This window comes from Pseudoliparis swirei, chromosome 21, assembly GCF_029220125.1.
Source record: "Pseudoliparis swirei isolate HS2019 ecotype Mariana Trench chromosome 21, NWPU_hadal_v1, whole genome shotgun sequence".
In the NCBI taxonomy this organism is placed as follows: Eukaryota; Metazoa; Chordata; class Actinopteri; order Perciformes; family Liparidae; genus Pseudoliparis; species Pseudoliparis swirei.
The window spans coordinates 12,634,782-12,653,275 of NC_079408.1; the positions used below are offsets into that span (position 1 = coordinate 12,634,782).

General features: G+C 43.9%; 2 protein-coding genes across 2 annotated transcripts; one reads left to right on the forward strand and one right to left on the reverse strand.

The window, feature by feature from the left end:
• Positions 1-987: 987 nt before the first annotated feature.
• On the reverse strand, positions 988-14,289 carry LOC130212156 (interferon-induced very large GTPase 1-like). Its single transcript, XM_056443296.1, has 8 exons — positions 14,228-14,289; positions 13,894-13,968; positions 13,675-13,756; positions 13,465-13,588; positions 13,157-13,277; positions 11,089-11,213; positions 9,654-9,658; positions 988-7,273 (listed from the first exon to the last, which is right to left on the reverse strand). Exons 2-8 carry the CDS (start codon positions 13,930-13,932, stop codon positions 2,592-2,594), a joined length of 5,178 nt encoding a protein of 1,725 aa, XP_056299271.1. The 5' UTR covers positions 13,933-13,968; positions 14,228-14,289; the 3' UTR covers positions 988-2,591.
• A 248-nt stretch (positions 14,290-14,537) lies between these two features.
• LOC130212157 (neuroligin-2-like) lies at positions 14,538-16,519 on the forward strand. Its single transcript, XM_056443297.1, has 3 exons — positions 14,538-14,568; positions 14,819-15,185; positions 15,406-16,519. The coding sequence occupies exons 1-3, from the start codon at positions 14,538-14,540 to the stop codon at positions 16,223-16,225; spliced, it is 1,218 nt and encodes a 405-aa protein (XP_056299272.1). The 3' UTR covers positions 16,226-16,519.
• Positions 16,520-18,494: the final 1,975 nt, after the last annotated feature.

Here is an 18,494-nt window from a genome sequence, read left to right on the forward strand (position 1 = left end):
CGACTCCTCAACAGGAAAGTGACTGTAGCAGAAATACATCTTCACTGCAGCCCCACCACGACCTAAAAGGGCCTAAGATGCTGTTTGCTAGTTTCCAATGAAAGATTATAATTTAATAGCTCTTTATTTTTGAGGTTGTAGTCAACTTCTCTTTGTTTCTTTCAATTTTATTTTGAAAATATCTTGTACTCCAAGTATCCTGCTGATGAGAGGCGAAGCGCTGTGACCGGTGAGTGATGTCATGGTGTAGGGGGCGTGGCCTCTGGTTCAGGACACTGAACACAACGTGCAGCCAACTAAATACTCACTTCACATGCAGCGGCGTCTACATGTAGCTACTGAATCACACGAGGGCTTTGATACCACACCACGCCTCATAGAGAAAAGAGCCTCTCTCTCCCTCCACAGACTGTGTTGCATTGTGGGTATGGAGGTTAGGTTGACCTTAGAGTGATGCGATGTAGCCGTTGAGGGACGGGCACGTCCAGATCACACACACACTGAGCCCGGTCCGTGTTATGAAGCGACACACTCGCTGGTGCACACAGTTGGGGCTCGGCTTTCGGTTTATTCTTGTTTCAACGTGCCCGAAAACTGCAGTGAGCCAAGCAAACGGGAAACGGCTTCATAGCGCAGAGATATTTAGAGACCTCGTGTCAGGCGGGTGGGGCGTGGGGCCGCACACGGGTAACGCCACGCGGCGGCGAGGTCGGCGACGCGCTCTCCAGCTCGGTCTCGATTGCATCAAAGTTGCACCTGTTGTCTTGTTTTTACGTTCTTTGTTGAATTCAGAAACCCAAGACTTGAGACAAAGAAAAATGTTAAATAATGGAATTTAAAAAAAAGATGATTTAAAAAGAAGAAAAAAAGTATAGTAAAACTATATAAATAAATGCGGTGATGATATTTCTGTTTACTTTAGAAGTTATTATACACTGTATGCTGTGATTCTGATCTGGGAAACATTAAAGACATTCATAGCCAGTCTGACTCTTGTGCTTCTTTATTGATACAGAGTGAACAGAGGGAAGTAAACATGTTAACAGTCACGACATCATTTGATTTTGTTTATCTAAATGTTGGAATCAGATACTTGAAAGGAAAAATATATTTATTGCACTTGATTAAAACAAACTTTGTCATGCATGAACGTAAATCAACACAGCATCAATTTTGTAAAGTTAAAAATGTAAATATATTTCATGAAATACTAATAATAATAAAAGAAAGTGTTTAAAAGAGCGATACAAATATAATGTTTTGCATAGATACTTTACGAAGATATTCTAGATTTAGAGTCAAAATAATTACACATCACACACAACTTGATTAAAACAATGTTAAAATGTGAACAATACCACAAGAAAGATTTAAAATATGTGGAATTTTATGTAGAAGTGACAACATGAACCGAAATATGTAGATATTTGGAACCATACTTAACCGAAATAAAAACAAAGACTTAAAACTTAAAACGTTAACTAATAAAGCAAAACATATTCTTCTCAATAAGATCACAACTTACACGTTGACGTTCAGAACAAATTATAGTTTTATAGATTTCAATGTTAATGTTTTGCATCGTTTACTTCACAGAAACAATTGTTAGACTCAAATATTCTGACTCCAGTTGTACATCATACTGAATCCAATAAAACCGTCCTCTTAAAAAAAATGTGAAAAAGAATTTTAACATTTGAGATTAGAAACGTCACAGAATAAAAAAACCTAAATGAAAGATATGACATTCGATTCACAGGTTACATTTTTTCAATAACAATATAATGAAAATCATCTTCCACAAAAACATTTAAACCAAAGTCTGATCATCTAACATGTGCCAATATACTGATATATCAATACATATTTAAAACGGCAAAATAAACATAGTTAAAGCAGATTATTTTTAATAAACATGTTAAATGTGATCTGAGCGCTGCAGGGATTTTCTCATATTCTCATATTGTAAATTGTTGGAAAATATATACGTGTACTCACAATATTACAAGATGACACGGTTTGTATTTGTCTTTGTACGACAGGGTTGCACATCAACATGTGGATTGTAGTCTCAATGTGCTATGTAGGAAGGAAAAAAACAGTATTATATGTGTATATGGAGGGTGGAGGATGAGTTCATGACTCTCAGCCATAGGAAAGAAGCTGTTCTAAAGTCTAATGGCAGCTGATTCTTCTGCATCTCTTCCAGACGGCAGCAGGGTGAACAGGTGGTGGCTGGGGAGGGTTTGTCTTCCTCCTCTCAACAATATCACTGAAGCCTCGTAGATATGTGCCAATGATGTTCTGGGTCTTTAATCACCTGCTGTAGAGCCCTCCGGTCCTGTGTTGTGCTCATCCCAGACCAGTTTGTAATGTTTGCAGTCAGGAGGCTTTTTCTTGCTCCTCATGGAAAGCTGACAGTAAGTTGTCACAGGACTATTGTCTTTAATCTTGTCATATTGTAATGCCATGATACTATTTCTGATCCTCCTTTTTATCATGTAAAACAAGTAAGATCTAAATATTCACAGGAGGATAATGAATATTTATGAGGGTGTGCACCTCTGTAACCACAATGCGTGGAGTCTTCCTCACTTGATGTTGAAAGACTCTTTGAGGCTTTCCTCTGCTTGCTGAGGTGTAATCATTTCCCACATTTCAGGAATATCAGCAGGCTCTGCTTTGAATGCTTTGGCGAACTTGTTGTTGAATTTGGCGAGTACATATTTCCAGTAGTCTGATGCCTCAAGGCTTCCATCTGGTGGGATTTTCCAGTCAGGGAAAATGGCTTTGTAATCCTTGAAGTGGTGAATTTCCCAGTTTGTAGCATCACACCGAAAAGTCCTGTCTGGTGTGATCACAAGAGAGGAGCATATATCAGTGATAAGTATCTGTGAGAGAGAACATCTGTATTGACCCAGAGCTGTCGACCGATGTAGTGAAGCAAAGTGCTCGCTATGTTCTTGTCCTCCTGCCTCACAAGGCGCTGCGCAGAATGGACACTGCTTACCACATCCAATCAGTTTGGTGAAAAGCTCGTTCTGAGGCTTCACACGAAGGTCTTTTAGTTTCATTAGTATGTCTGTTTCATTAAACTCCTCTTGAAGGTCTTGTGCCATGTCCTTCACACACTCAGTCAGCCAGTGAGCAAACTGCTCCTGGTCGGCATTGTTCAGGATCATGAAAGCACCAAGAGCATCCTGGGAAATGACCAGCTTATCACCAAGTTCCTGACAGACGTTTTTAACAAATGACTCCAAGTTGGCACTCTTTTCTGTTTTGGCTTTGTTGACAGCAGCATTGATGATCCTGATACTTGACTGAACATGTCGATCCTCAAACTCAAACATCGTAGACTCTTCTGAGAAGCGTTCCACTATTTTGTTGAGTATCCACTTCTTGACATACACTTCATAGAAGCAAATGTAGCTCCGATAGTTCTTAAAGACATCCTTTCTAAGCAAATCCAGTAAAACTGAGTACTGGAAGGACATCCGTGTGCTGAACTGCTCATTTGTCAGCATTTCTCCAATGATATCAGGACCCAGGGACCGGTAGACAAAGTCTTCGACTGCAGGCTTCAAGCAGCAACGCGTGAATTCTTCTGCCTTCTTTTGGCACTGGTCTCGGTCATGGAATACATCTTTAAAGTCAGTGCGAAACTTTTCCTTGTTTTGATTCAGACATCTGGAAGGATCATTCGCCTGTATGTAATCCTCATGCATTTTCTGAAACTGTGTGGCTGCAAAGCCACAGATGTACTGTTTCAGGGAAACTTCAAACTTGATGTCTGTCTGAACATCCTGATTGTTTTGCAGCCTCTCATCAATCACTTTTAAAATCTCCTGGATGTAAGTGTCATGGTAATTATTTTGTCTTTGCATCTTATCACTTATCAACTGTTTGCAATGATCAATGATGCAATCTGCAAAGTGTTGTACAGCCGTTGTGTGACTTTGAACATTGAACACCTTACTCCATGTGTCTTGACAACGCTTTAAGAATCCTTTAGCTGTGTATATAAAAGGATCCAATCCACAATCTTGCAGCCTGTTTTTATTTAACAATTTAGATGCATGACTTCCCTTATGTAATACATCTTCTCGCAGCTGGTGAGTCACACTGTTGTAAATGTCATCGAACTTCATTTCTTTAAAGGAAAGTTCCTTCTCCGTTTCAGTCCACATCTTGTCAAATTCTTCATCCAGCTCCTTTTCTGTCATTTGGATATTTTTCTTCTGACACTCTTCTATCAATGCATGCACTCTCCCCTCCAATTCTTTTGTATGATTCTCCTTGATTCTCTCAAGTTCTGTCATCCCGTTTCTGATGTCAGCTGCTGCTGTGAGTTGATTAAACACGGAGCTCTGCATTTGTCGTCGAAAACTCTTAGCACTGCTTTTAAAGACTTCTTTGTATTCTTCAACGAGGTAGACATGACCCTCTGTCTGCTTGAAGTACCGTGCCAGGTTTTCAAGAAGCTTTGTCTCCCATTCAGACAGAATTGTGGAAGCTTCACTTTTCAACTGTTTGACACATTCTGACATGTCAGATATCTCAGATTTCCCAGCAACGGTACCAAAGTTGCGAATCCTTGTTTCTGCATCTGTAACCCACGTGTACATGAGTTGTCTGAATTCCCATTCCCATTTGTTGAATTCTGAGCACAGCTTCATGTAGGCATCAGCCACCAGGCTGTTTCTGAAGCTGAAGATGAAGTTCTCATGCTTTACTGCATTCCAAAGACTTTTCATCCACTTTGTAAACTCCAAGATATCATAAGCAGATGACTCACAACTTCCCAAAACATGGATTATGTTCTTCTTCAGCTCATACACAGCTTCACTGTACCCTGCATTGACTGGTGCCATTGGTGGGTTTCCATTCCAGAGTCCAGGAATGTAGCAGTTCCCAGTGTCTGGACTGTACTCCATCACATCAGTGAAGTTCTTGTTCTCTTCTTTCTTTTCCATTTTGGCTGCTGCCTGGGTCATCTCGTTTAACTGTTGCATCAGCAGTTTCCTGTCTCGTAAATTCTTCTCATGGGCTGAAACGTCTGACACATTCTGGTGAACAAACTGACATTTGGGCTTTTTGCCCACCTCTTTCATCCGGAGGAAAGCATGCACGACTATTTGTAGGATGTCTTTCATTTCGGTTGAATTCTCCATTGCAATATTGATGATGGTGACGTCACTCAGCCCAACAACAAGTGTTGCAAGCTCATTGTCGTGCTCATGGCTATTGTCCAGTTGTGCAAGCTCTGGTGACTTTAAGCCCTCGGTGTCGATGATCACCATGAAGTCACAGTTGAGTTCTTTTTTGATATCTTCATTGATTCTGATGAGCAGCATGAAGGCCCCTCGAGTGCATCGACCACTGCTGACTGCAAACTGCACTCCAAACATAGTGTTGAGGAGAGTGGACTTCCCTGTGCTCTGAACTCCAAGAACAGTGACTACCAGTATCTTATTCTGAGGAGACATCAAGTCATTGAGCTGAGAAAGAACGTCACTAATCCATCTGAGAGGTATGTTGGATGCTTCTCCATCTACAAGCTCAAGAGGAAGTCCATCGAGTAACAATTGTGCACATAGTTTGGGCAAGTGCTGTAGTTGTTTACGTGATGGTTCAGTTTCTGGAAGGGAAAGTGAAGCTTCATAGATCTGACCCATTTCACGGAAGAAGTGTTCAATCCCCAATGAGCTGTTGGAAAGTTGTCTGTCAATGTCTTTGATTTCTTCTTTGTTTTCAGGATTTTTGCATTTTTCTTTGTACCGCTCCCTGAGGTCAGACAATTTCTCTCGAGACACGTTATCGAGGTTCATTCGCATCCATTTCAGGAAATAGCACCTCTCTATCTCTGGGCTTGATATTGCATTGATGAAACATGTCATTGCATTTGAAATGTCATGAGAGTTCTGTTCTTTCCGAAGTTGTGTTTTCTCTAGGAGAAGATCACTTTTGTAGTCTTCTATATTCTTGGATCCGACATTTCGAAACCGACATTCTTCCTTCTCTAAGCGAGTCAGTTCCTTCCATATTTGGCCTTGTAAGGGCAGCTCAGCTTCTTTGTATTGAAGGATATCTTGAATTTCAGTCGTGATGGCATCTGCATTTTTCTTGGCAGTCTGGCACTCTGAAGACTCTTCATCAACCAAGATTCCCAGTTCGTGGGCAATGTCAGCCATCTGCTCAATTCTCATCTTCATTTTTGAGTTCTCAACTACGTTGCTGACTTTTTTTCGCATTGTTTGGACAAAGTCTGCATCATTCATTCGTTTGGTCTTCAAAAGTAAGATGTACTTAGTCAAGCCCAACTTGGTTGCTTTCTTTTTGAGAGTGTCGATACTGGAACGCTTGCTTTGATGGTTCCCAACCAAAAATATCTGTGTCTTGTGTTGTTGGTTGGTAAGTAGCTCACATTCAGAATCCAAGGTGTCAAAGAACACAAACACTGCTGCAGATGTCTGACACAAAAAGGAAAATTGTGTTTGAAATGAAGCAATGTCCCCTCGAAGGTTAGCTACAGCTACTGGCTCACTGAAGACGTCCATGTTTTTGTTCCCACATGGAAGGTACCAAGAGATTTCAACGAGTCCATTGGATATTCTCCTTGGACTGTCACCACACTCCATATCATGATGAACAAAGGTATCATTGTACTGCTGAGAATTGCTCAAAAGCTTATTGAGGATCTCTGACTTGGACAAGGAGCACTCACCGAGTCTCACAAATGATATCAATGGAAATTCAGACAGAACAATTCGTTCTTCAATAAAGCCCTTGGATTCGGTCAGGGACTGAGGTCTGTACTTTTTAACAATGTCTCTCATGGCCCAAAGCATGAGTGTGCACTGCTTTGTGTCACAGTTAGGAAGCAACAGAGGAACTGAAAACTGACACATGGACATTTTGAGTGCCAGTTCCTGCCGTACGAAACCATCCGAGCACAGAAAGAGGGCAGTGATTATGTCAAGGGGGTTTAGCCTGTCACCTGAATTTATACTATTTCCTAGATTATCAAGATTATCAAGATCTGACAGTGTATCATCATCGTTAGACTCACATGCAGATGTACATTTCACATTTCTAGCTTTCACATTAACCATCATCAGTTTCTTTAGGAAGTACCATGGAAGATCTGCGTTACACTTGGGAGGTTCATCAGTGATGGTCTTCTTGCCTATCTGAAGTATTGTGCTCTTGGATAGCTTCTCGGGGTACAGCTGCTCCAACCCTATATTCTCCATGAAGCTCTCTAGATACGTCTCTGAAGACATGAAAACAAAACATAATATTTATTATTGGTTACTTCAATATTCTTAAGCACGCATCAAAGTTGTAACATTTCAATTTGTGTTGCTGTAACAGTTAAAAAGGGTACACACAACTAAAACTAAGGCCTATGTGGATATTGGTCACATAGTCAGTAATATGTCTGTCCAATTATTGGGTTTAGATCAAGAATACTTCAACATTAGAATGTGAAATCTTGTGTTTTGGCAACATTTGACATTTTCACTCATGTTGCAATTAGTCTAACATTTTTATTTTTGAACAAGAGATATATGTGGTAGATTGAGGAGAAAGACGATACGTTCTTACAGGGAAGGAAAGACACACAGTCTAAGTATTAGTGAGTACGATGGCCCTGTTTCGGAGAATTGACGAGTTCAAATCAGAAAATGAACAATGGTCAGCGTACATCGAACGGATGGAACAATTCTTCGAAGCTAATGATGAAGGCGAAGAAAAGCAACTAGCTACGCTGCTCAGTGTAATGAGTGCAGCTACTTATGGGCTTCTAAGAAACCTGGTGCAGCCCAGAAACCCAAAAGATAAGACATTTGATGAAATAGTGGCCATTCTAAAGGAACATTACGAGCCCAAGCCCTTGTTAGTAGCTGAAATGTTTGTCCACAGAACAAGTTTGTGTCCTATGGGGGACCAGAGTCATTGTACCCTGCAAGATGAGAAGAGCTGTGTTAAAAGAGATTCACTGTGGACACCAAGGTATAGTGAAAACAAAGGCCTTAGCTCGCAAGTCAGTATGTATGGTGGCCGAACCTTGACTTGGAGGTGGAACAGATTAACAAGGAATGTGAGACATGCCAGTTGGATCAAAAGATGCCACGCCAGGTTCAACTACACCCCTGGGAGTTCCCGGGTGAGTCCTGGAATAGACTACACATAGACTTTGATAGACTGTTCCTGAACCACATGTTCATGGTTGTGGTCGATGCACATACAAAGTGGTTGGAAGTGTTTTGTATGTCAAAGATCGCCTCTTGTGCAACATTCATCAGGCTCAGGTGACTTTTGCCTCTTACAGCCTGCCTGAACAAATTGTGACAGACAGTGCAACCACATTCACATCAGACGAGTTTCAGACTTTCGGAATGGAATTCTGCATACCGAAAGTGCACTAGGACATCCAGCAACAAATGGTCTGGCAGAGATATATGTTCAGATCAAATGTTCAAGGCAGGTATGAAAAAGCTTCACTGAACATTGAGGACAAGATATCACTGTTCCTGCTGCAATATCGGACGACGCCTAACTGCACAACTGGACAGTCCCCGGCTGACCTGTTTCTTCACAGGCATATCCGTACAAGGTTGGATTTGCTAAAGCCTAGTACCAAGGAAATAGCACATGACAAACAGTATCAGCAAAAAGAAAACCATGACCCCATTTCTGCAGACCGGTTCTTTGTTGCAGGCAACGCCTTTTATCTGCATAGCACTGTGAGTCCCAAGTGAATTTCCAGGGTTGATTGTGAGACGGACAGGCCTTGTTTTGTATGAAGTCAGAGAGCGGGACTCCGACTCAGTGCACAGACGTCATAGAGACCAGCTGCGAGCTTGTACCATTGCTGAACCTGATGTTGATGTCACTGAATCCCAGGCTGCATTTGGTGATGGTGAAGACTGCAGCAGTTCTCAGGAAGTTGGCGACGCTAACATGCAGACACCCAGGCTTCTGGAGACTGAACCAGTGGCTCTCAGGCGCTCAAACCAAGAGACTAAACTGCCAAAGCAATATATGCCATAAGACTATAGAGCGTATTCACTCACGTGACCACAACAAACTCTGGCGGCCATGTTGGGGTCCCACCACGACATTGTTTTGCTTGTTTGTATGCCGCTCTTCCCTTAGAAATGACCATTATATCCTGAAGGAGACACGATTTCAGTTCAAAGCGGTGTGCCTTGTGATTATGGTACTGTGCCTCATTGTTGGATGTGGGACTGATTCAGAATATGGGTTTATCAGCTCAACAAGAGGCTATTACTTCAACTTGTCATCTACTTCGGCTTCACTCGGCGTCTGAGCATTAGGACTGTTCTCATGTGTTTCTGTTGATGCATCGGGTTGTGGGCACGTTTCCATTGACTCTCGTCAATAATTCTCTTTTTGCTTTTTTCGCCGAGCGAAAATCAATGTCTTTCATTTGCGCAAAAGGAACTGTGGATGGAAACTTGGGAGGAAGTCATGAACATGGCAACTCCGTCGGGCGATGTCTGCCTTTACTCTGTGATTCATTTCAAGGTAAAATAAAACACTGGCTCCATGGGAACAGCATCAGCACGGCCAGCCAAACAGGCACTGCTGGTCCTGAAGGAGCTGGAAGCGGCTTCATCAGACACTCGTCCTGGAGGCGGAGCTGTGCGACTACGGATCATATATGAACCCAGACACGGGGCGCTTGATGTTCCGAAATTTGTGGTATTTCCGCAACAAGTATAAAGCAGAAATAGTTGTTAATGTCCCATGGTCGAAAGCGGAAATGAAAACTGTTTTACAGGAATGTGACCGGGCTCTGTGCTGGTAACTAGGGTAACTAGAATTAACCACAAAGTGTTGAGCGAGTAAAATCAGGTAAAAAAGCGTTGCGAATATTCAATTCCAACCGCTGAAATCTTTCTTTGGTAATGCAGAAGGACATGAGGTCGCTGGGCTCTCGCATAATCAAACAGCGGACACGATAGCCAGGTCAACTTCTTCTGACATTTAATAAGTGGGACCCCAAGATGGCGCGATTGAGATTCTGACGTCACGTGAATACGCTCTATATATCCGACAGCGGACTAAATCCTTATACTTAGACACGGACAGACAACCTGAACACGAATACTGTATATAATGTCGGAAGATGTCAAATTTGTGTTTAACTTAAATCTTATGTTGTTTTGTTTTTTATTAAAGTATCAGGAAACTGTTGTTCAGTTAAGAATGTTTAACTTGTTGTTATCAGTTAAAAAGGGGAATGATGTGGTATATTGATCACATTTAATTATATGGTTGAATGTACTTCCGAGTAACTGTATCGCGTATGCGCAGTACGGATCCGAGTTTCATCATGGCTGATTAAAGCAACTAACGCTACCTGTGTGTCCACTCGTAATACACCACAATATCAACATCTCCTTCTATGCGGAGTTTACACGTTCTCCCCATGGCAGGGTGGGTTCACTTCTGGTTCTCCGGCTTCCTCCCACAGTCCAAAGACATGCAGCTTAAGTAAATTTGAGTCTCGAAAATTGTCCGTTTGAGTAAATGTGAGTGTGAAAGATTGTCTGTCTCCATATGTGCCCTGCGATAAACTGGCCTTTGCCCAATGTCAGCTGGGATCAGCTTCAGTGCCCCCGGGACCCTATATAGGATAAGCGGTTTGGATAATGGAATGGATATCAAAATGTAGTGGGCAGCCTGCCATGTCAGTTAAATCACTTTAAAAAATATCTATAAAGACATTCTGTTTTTTTATTTACGGACAAAATGGAGACTTTCAGACAGATATTACTAACTGAGAATAGTGTCTGAAAAGACAGGGTTTCTATGAGGACTGTCACAATATCAGAATCTCACTACGCCAATATCATGGCCACACACTAACGCGTATGTTTGTATTTGATATGTGTGAATCTGCATCGGTGCAAACTTTATGTAGAAATGTCATTGCTTGTGGCTTTCTCTCAACCTTTATCTTTCATGATGTGCGTGAGTGGGATATCACAAGGTTTTTGCATTGGCTATCAGTTCCCACATTTCCCACATTCGTTGACATAGTTTAGCTGTGACAAGGCAGATGTCACAGCTGGCTTTCTTATTCTTCCATTCCTAAGTTGTGTAGACACCAGAAGAGAGTAGCACACCCCAGGCTTCAGGTGGCTGAGAGTCAGCTTGTTTGTGTCTGTTGACAACGTCTCTTTCATGGCAACAAGCAGGCACGTGCACAGATAGACCCTATTAACGTGCGTCAAACTGGAGGTCCTGTGCTCGCTAAAAAATGAGAATCTGAATCCGATAGATACGGTTAACAATATTTAATGGCAAGAAGTCTAAGCAGTAAATTGAAGCTACGATCGTAGGGCCGACCGGAATATTACGCCACAGACTAACAGCAAAGTAGCTGATAGGGAACTGTCTTGTAACCTTCCGACCGTCTAGAGAACGAACTCACCATTTCCACCCGTATTTATTAGTAACGACATTCACACCTCTCAATCCTAAGAGTTAGTTCCATTGGTCAGTTCAGCATGCTACACTCTCGTTGGCTTACGGCCAGGTCATAAACAGGTAATGCAACAGGTCATAAAGTAGCCGGGTCAAACGTCATGATCCCGCGACCAACATTACTTCCGGTCACCTATGTGAGGAAAGTTCCCTTTCAAAATAAAAGTCCCACATGTCACTCTCCTGCTTCAAGCAACGTCACGGACTTCAACCGGCTTCCAACTCATGTGTCAACATTGAAACAATAAACTAACTTTCATTCTCATGCGGCATACATATAATCATAAACACATAAACAATTATAAACATTACTTCTGCCATTGACATATACATAGAGTAGACATTACCTCCATGCTTCATAACACATCAACAATATCAATATTCTCCCTAATATTTCCTATGATAATATCTTGCTATATGTATTAATTTAAAGCACAGATGTTCCCTATGTACATGTGCAAAGTCAAAATGAACTATTACAACTTAACAACCCCTAGTGGTGCTCAAGCACCAGCCCTTTTGCCCTGGATGATAAAAGTGCCCTTTTTGCTGGAGCCACTTTTCTTTTTTTCCCTTCATCAGCATTTAAGAATAAAAGTTACTCTCTCTGTCATCAAGTCCCCGCAAATGTGTTTTGATATCCAACGGGGCATTTATTTGAGTTATTGTGAGAATGTCACCCCAACATGCTCCGTGCCACTCACGAGCCCCCCCCCCCCCCCTCCCCCTCCTCCACTTGGTGCTCTGCTCGTGCAGTGCTCCTCGCGCCACGCTAAACGGGTGCACCTCCTTCTCCTCTGACCTCGCATCAGACACACAGGTAATGTCTGTTTGTCCCCTGACGTTGTTTGGTGATAAATTAACCACGTCAACATTAGCGCTGCTGAAAACATGACGTCACAACTGGTCCGACGTTTCCTTAGACAATACACATAGAACTCACGAAATCCGTGGTTTCACAGCCTTGTCCAGCTGTTTACTGACGTCATGTTTAATGAACAGATAGAGGGAGAGATATACAGGCAGGCATCTTCCTTGTGTTGTATACATGCTATTGAGACAATTTCGAAAGTATGTTGAAATTATTAATTAATTTTATAAATGTCACAAGAATTCACAGCTATAAAATTGCAGCTAAACTATGAATGCTATTCTTGTACCATATTGTTTTATGTGGTATGCATCTTTGTTTTGTCTGTTCCAGTTTTACAAAGATCAATCTTGTATGAGCATTGCAGAGGGTGAAAAGAGTAAACGCAAGAAAAAACAACACATAATAACCACTTACTAACCCAGTGTGAGGTCATGCCGGGAAATATCAGACTGAAGCTTTATAACTTTTTTACAGAGGTTTGATATTTCCCGGCATGACCGAGCGGTCGAGGTTAGTAAGTTGTTTATTATATGGCATTTTTCGCTCCTATCATTTTGTAAATAAAAACTAATTGTTAATAGAAAACAATTTCATTTTGTTTAGCTCTCATGTCCTCTCACGACACAATGTGTTTAAATTACTTGCTAACTTCAAGTTACAGCGATCAATATAAAAATAATTTTGCCGATGGGTGCCCTTTTTTGTGGTTTGAGCACCTGCCCCCCAAAATGTCTCTACACGTGCCTAGCAACAAGTCACAACATAACTCTCCACTTCACCAGCAGGGGTATCCCAACGCAGGGACAGTGACTCACTGCTGACCTGATAGACTGAAATCTGCACAGGAGGGTTGGGCTCTGTACAAACAATGCACTTATAACTGGAAACACAAGCTCTCATTGTTTGTCATTGCAAGCACCAGAGATGTGGTAAAAGACAAACCATATATCATCATGCCACTTGATTTGTAGGAATACAATTGACCACTACTTTAGTCTGAAACATACCTTTACAACATATATTGAGAGCATACCTCGATAAAAGCCTAAAAACCATGCAGACAATACTTTCCTACATGCTTTTTCATTATTATAACAGTGTTATTTATATATTTGTCTGATTTACCTGTGACAGATTGCGAAGCTTTGCTTTCAGCATTGAGAGCTGCGACTTGTCCTGGAGAAGGAGCGTCTGTCATAAGAGAAGAGAGGCACATCTCAGTTCATCCACATTGCATAAAGTCATTTAATCGATCAGTTATTATCGGTCACACTTACAGTCAGTCTGTGATGCTGGTGGAGTTTTCTCTCCTTCCCCACGGTATAGCTCGAGGAAGGAATCCGGCACATCATAGAACTCCTTGGTAATAGATATAAATGTGTAGTTTAAAGTGTAATGAATAAATGCATCATTCCATTCACACTACCTTGAAGGACAACAGATATTTGGATGGTAATTGTTTTCTTTATTAAGAGTTGTGCAAACCAGCTGTTTACCTCATCTGAGTTATCCATAGTGGGTACACTCTCCGCCATCCCACACTTGGTCCAGATTATTCAAACAGCTTTTCACTGAAAGTAATAAAAGAGAAGTCTGTTACTCCGTCACCGCCAATAACTATATATATAGTACACCAAAATCAAACGGCTACGTATAATGTGCAACCTGCTAAACTAGAATATAGACTAAAAACAACAACAAAAATACTGTAATCAATTCACAGTATGATATATGCTGAATCATGTGTGTTTTGGGCCATGATAATCTTAGATTTAAAAACTATTTCAGGTTTTAAGAGGGAAAGATAATCGCTTGCAGATTGTTGCCTACCTTTGAAGATTATCCATGGTAAAAAGTGTGTCTGTTCTATAATCCAGGAATTTGTTCCTACTCTAGCCGTTATGCAATATCGGTTAAGTATTAGTCCTGAGGATAAACCTCTGCAATACAACTACAGGTCGAAGGCGTCTCCTTTTATACTGTCTTGTGAAGTCACTGTTTCGTTTACCAGAAAGTGATTATCTGGTTTCAAGGAAAGAGAAACCTGACGTCTTGTCTCCTCCCTCTGTTGAAGTGAGAGCTAAATCAGGTATATCAGGTAGTACTGGCAACATTCCTCAAAGAGGCACGGTTAACTCAGATGGAGATCAACTCCCAATGCCTTCCTTGTGGTACTCAAGCACAACAGCTGCCTTCAGAATAACTCATCCACTTCCTCTCGAGTGCCTGCCACTCATTCTTCAACCTGACGGAGCGTATTTTCCTTTGTCTCCATTTTGTGTCGCTCAGTCTGTGCTTTTTTATTTCCTGTTGATCTCTCACACGTGCAGATAAACTTACATCTCTTGGCGAAATATGTTCAAGCTCTATCTTTACTTTCCTCCTCACGTCTCATCATTTTATTCTCTTTCTTTCCTCCAGACAAAGACATCCTGAGGGAAACCATTAAATTCATGTACACGGACTGGGCGGACAGGGACAACGGCGACATGCGGAGGAAGACGCTCCTCGCTCTGTTCACGGACCACCAGTGGGTGGCGCCGGCCGTGGCCACCGCCAAGCTCCACGCAGAGTTTCAGTCGCCGGTTTACTTCTACACGTTCTACCACCACTGCCAGACGGAGACGCGTCCCGAATGGGCCGACGCCGCCCACGGAGACGAGATACCCTACGTGTTTGGCGTTCCCATGATCGGTGCTACGGATCTGTTCCCGTGCAACTTCTCCAAGAATGACGTGATGCTGAGCGCTGTGGTCATGACCTACTGGACCAACTTCGCCAAGACCGGGTAAGCCTTCCTGAGGATTTGATTTCGTAATGATGTCATAAGGTAAACTAGCAAGTTGAAGGGTCTTCGACTTTGGTGAAGATCTCTCTAACCCGATGTCCGTAGTATCCGGTCTGAGAACTTAAAACACTTCATTCAATGTTAAGACGTCAACGGATTGACGAAATTTGAGCCAGATGATGAAACCCTTGGCTGACATGTCCCCTCTGTCCTCCATCAGGGACCCCAACCTGCCAGTCCCTCAAGACACCAAGTTCATTCACACCAAACCCAATTGCTTTGAAGAGGTCATCTGGACCAAGTTCAACTCCAAGGACAAGCAGTACCTCCACATCGGATTAAAACCTCGTGTTAGAGACAACTACCGGGCCAACAAGGTGGCCTTCTGGCTGGAACTAGTGCCCCACCTCCACAGTCTGCACGAGGAGCTCTTCCTCACCACGACTCGCTCGCCCGCGGGCCCCGGCCAAGGCACCCACCGACCGGGCCCCCGGCCGACTCGCCACCCTTACCCCACCTTTGCCTCCGACCCGGAGCTGGAGGGTTCGGAGCGTCCGCGCCAGGAGCTCTTCCCCGGAGACCCCCGGGACTACTCCACCGAGCTGAGCGTCACGGTGGCCGTGGGGGCGTCGCTCCTCTTCCTCAACATCCTGGCGTTCGCCGCCCTTTACTACAAGCGCGACAAGCGGCACGAGATGCGGCGCCACCGGCTGTCCCCGCAGCGCGGCGGGCCCGCCAACGACCTGGCTCACAGCCAAGAGGAGGAGATCATGTCCCTGCAGATGAAGCACTCGGAGCACGACCCCCACCACGACATGGAGCCGCTGCGGCCGCACGACATCCTGCGGCCCGCCTGCCCGCCCGACTACACGCTGGCGCTGCGCCGCGCCCCCGACGACGTGCCGCTGATGACGCCCAACACCATCACCATGATCCCCAGTACCATCACCAGCATGCAGCCTCTCCACGCCTTCAACACTTTCCCGTCCACCGGCCACAACAACACCCTGCCCCACCCCCACTCCACCACCAGGGTATAGTAGGGACTGGCGCCACGCAGCGCCACCCAAGGACCAGGCCGACTGGCGGGGGCCGCCGACCGAGAGCGGAGGCCTCCGTCTCCGTCCTCCTGTTCTCTTTCTCCACAAACAACTCCACCTCCTCAGACTCAGCAGCTCCCCCGGTGGCCGCGTGGAGAAGCAACCGGACCGCACGGCAGCAGATGATCGGTTCGGGGGTTGATTTCAGATCGTTTTACGGATACTGTTTTCAAAGGTACGCTGGTTCCAGACTAAAGCCCCCGGACGCCAGTCAAAGGGACGAGTGCTTTTCGGCTCTTGCTGTTTTCATCCTCTTCTTCTTTTCTCCACCCCCCCCCCCCCCCCCCCGGCGTGTAACGAGCATTCATCACTCTCTTTTCTACATATCTGTGTCTTTGTTGCTCCTCTCCCTCGTCCCAGCGCTCCTTTGCTCCGGGGACTCAGTGACGGAGCAGTAGGAGGGGCCCAGAGTACGACCAGTATTCATAAAGGAAAACATTGTTTTCTGATACTTTCATTCTACCAGCATTCTTGGTGCCAAGTATGTACGACGTTTGGTTTCTCATCGAGGGAGAAAAGAAAACAGTAGATCATCGTAGAGTATTCCTATTTGTCATTTAACAGATGCCGTGTGTTCGCTCTCATGACCAAGTGCCAAACTGGCCCTCGGTGGTGTGTTTTTTCTTCTCTTTCTTTCTTTATTTCATACTGTTTTTTTGTGTTTTTTTTCCTTGTTATTTTTCGTGGAGAGAACTTTTGCTGAAAATATAGATATAGAGAAATGATATTATATATAGTTATATATAAATGTGTACAAAAGGAGAAAGTATATAAAGGGGTTTTTCTCACAGCGGGGATCTATGCATGAATTATTTTTAGAGATGATGACTGAGGGACGGGGGGGGGAGAGACACTGTATCTGTCAATGCACGTTTCCCAAATCTAATCAAATCATATCGGCTCTGGATTTTTTTTGTTATAGCTCACAGAAACAGGAACAGACAACAAACCTCCCGACACACATTCACAACAACAACAATAATTTCCACCACTCTCAGAAGACGTTGATCGACTGTGAACGTACTCTTCCATTCTCTCCCACGCCGCGTTAACTAGAGGGAGTTTCCTCCAACCAGGTGGTGCACCGCGCCGACCGCAAGCCCAGCATCCCTCAGTCGCCACTTCTCCTTCAAGACTGTTTGGAGATGATTTCTTTTTAGGGTGCGTGAAGTACCAACTCTGCTGTTGTCGCTTTTGCCTGTACAGAATTATTTTTGTATTTCAGCAAAGGTGAGAAACAGAGCAGAGGCAGGCAGCCTTTGCTCTTTTACCTACACCTTCCCCTGTCTGCAACCCGATGTCCAGCACATGCATATTCTGTTTGATGCATATGTGTGTGTGTGTGTGTGTGTGTGTGTGTGTGTGTGTGTGTGTGTGTGCATGATGTCAGAAGTACTTCACATGGGCATAGGTGGGCCCTGATTAGACCGCAGAGATAGAGAGATAGACAGGCAGGATCACCCCCCATGGTAAAAACTCCAAACCCCCCCCCAGCCCTCCTCCACCCGTATCAACCTCACTTTACTCCCTCCCTTTTCTTGGTGTCTCCGTCAGTGACCGCAAAACTCCCAAAGCACCTGACTTCACTGTGTCAGCTGCGTTCCACACAATGTCTGACCTCAGTTCAGCTGCGCTCCCCTCCTCTCAGCCACCGAGCGAGGGACTTTTCTTTTCTTTTCTTTTTTGTGAGCTCATCATCAGTTGTAAATTAAACTCTTAAGCACACCGAGGGAAACCCGTGGGCCTTCGCGGGCGCTGCTGCCCAGTTGAAAAGAGGGCTCAGATCTCCCAAACAGGGTAGAAGCCACAACAGTTGACAACTGTTTTTTTTTCCGATTCTGTATTTTTTATTTCGGGGGGAGGGCGTGCGGGCCGTCGGCTCGGCGATGCCCGACTCCCCCGCTCACCGCTACGGATTTTCAACACGGATCATGGGTAATGCTGTTGTCTGAGCCCACCGGAACACGTGGTAGCCTGCGTCCAAGATGGGTTAGTCACCGGTGCTGTCTTTGCTTGTGCTCTAGCTATAGCCTGTTTGTTTTCTATTTTATTACTGCCTCGCGGGGGAGGGGCGGAAGGGAGAGAAATATACCCGGCTGCTCCTGTCGGAGATTTTGTAAGCCCTCTGAAAGGGAAATGTGCACAATGTAAAACACAAAACGACTGATTTGGGCATTCTGCAGGTGGACCGATGACGGGCAGGAGGGCG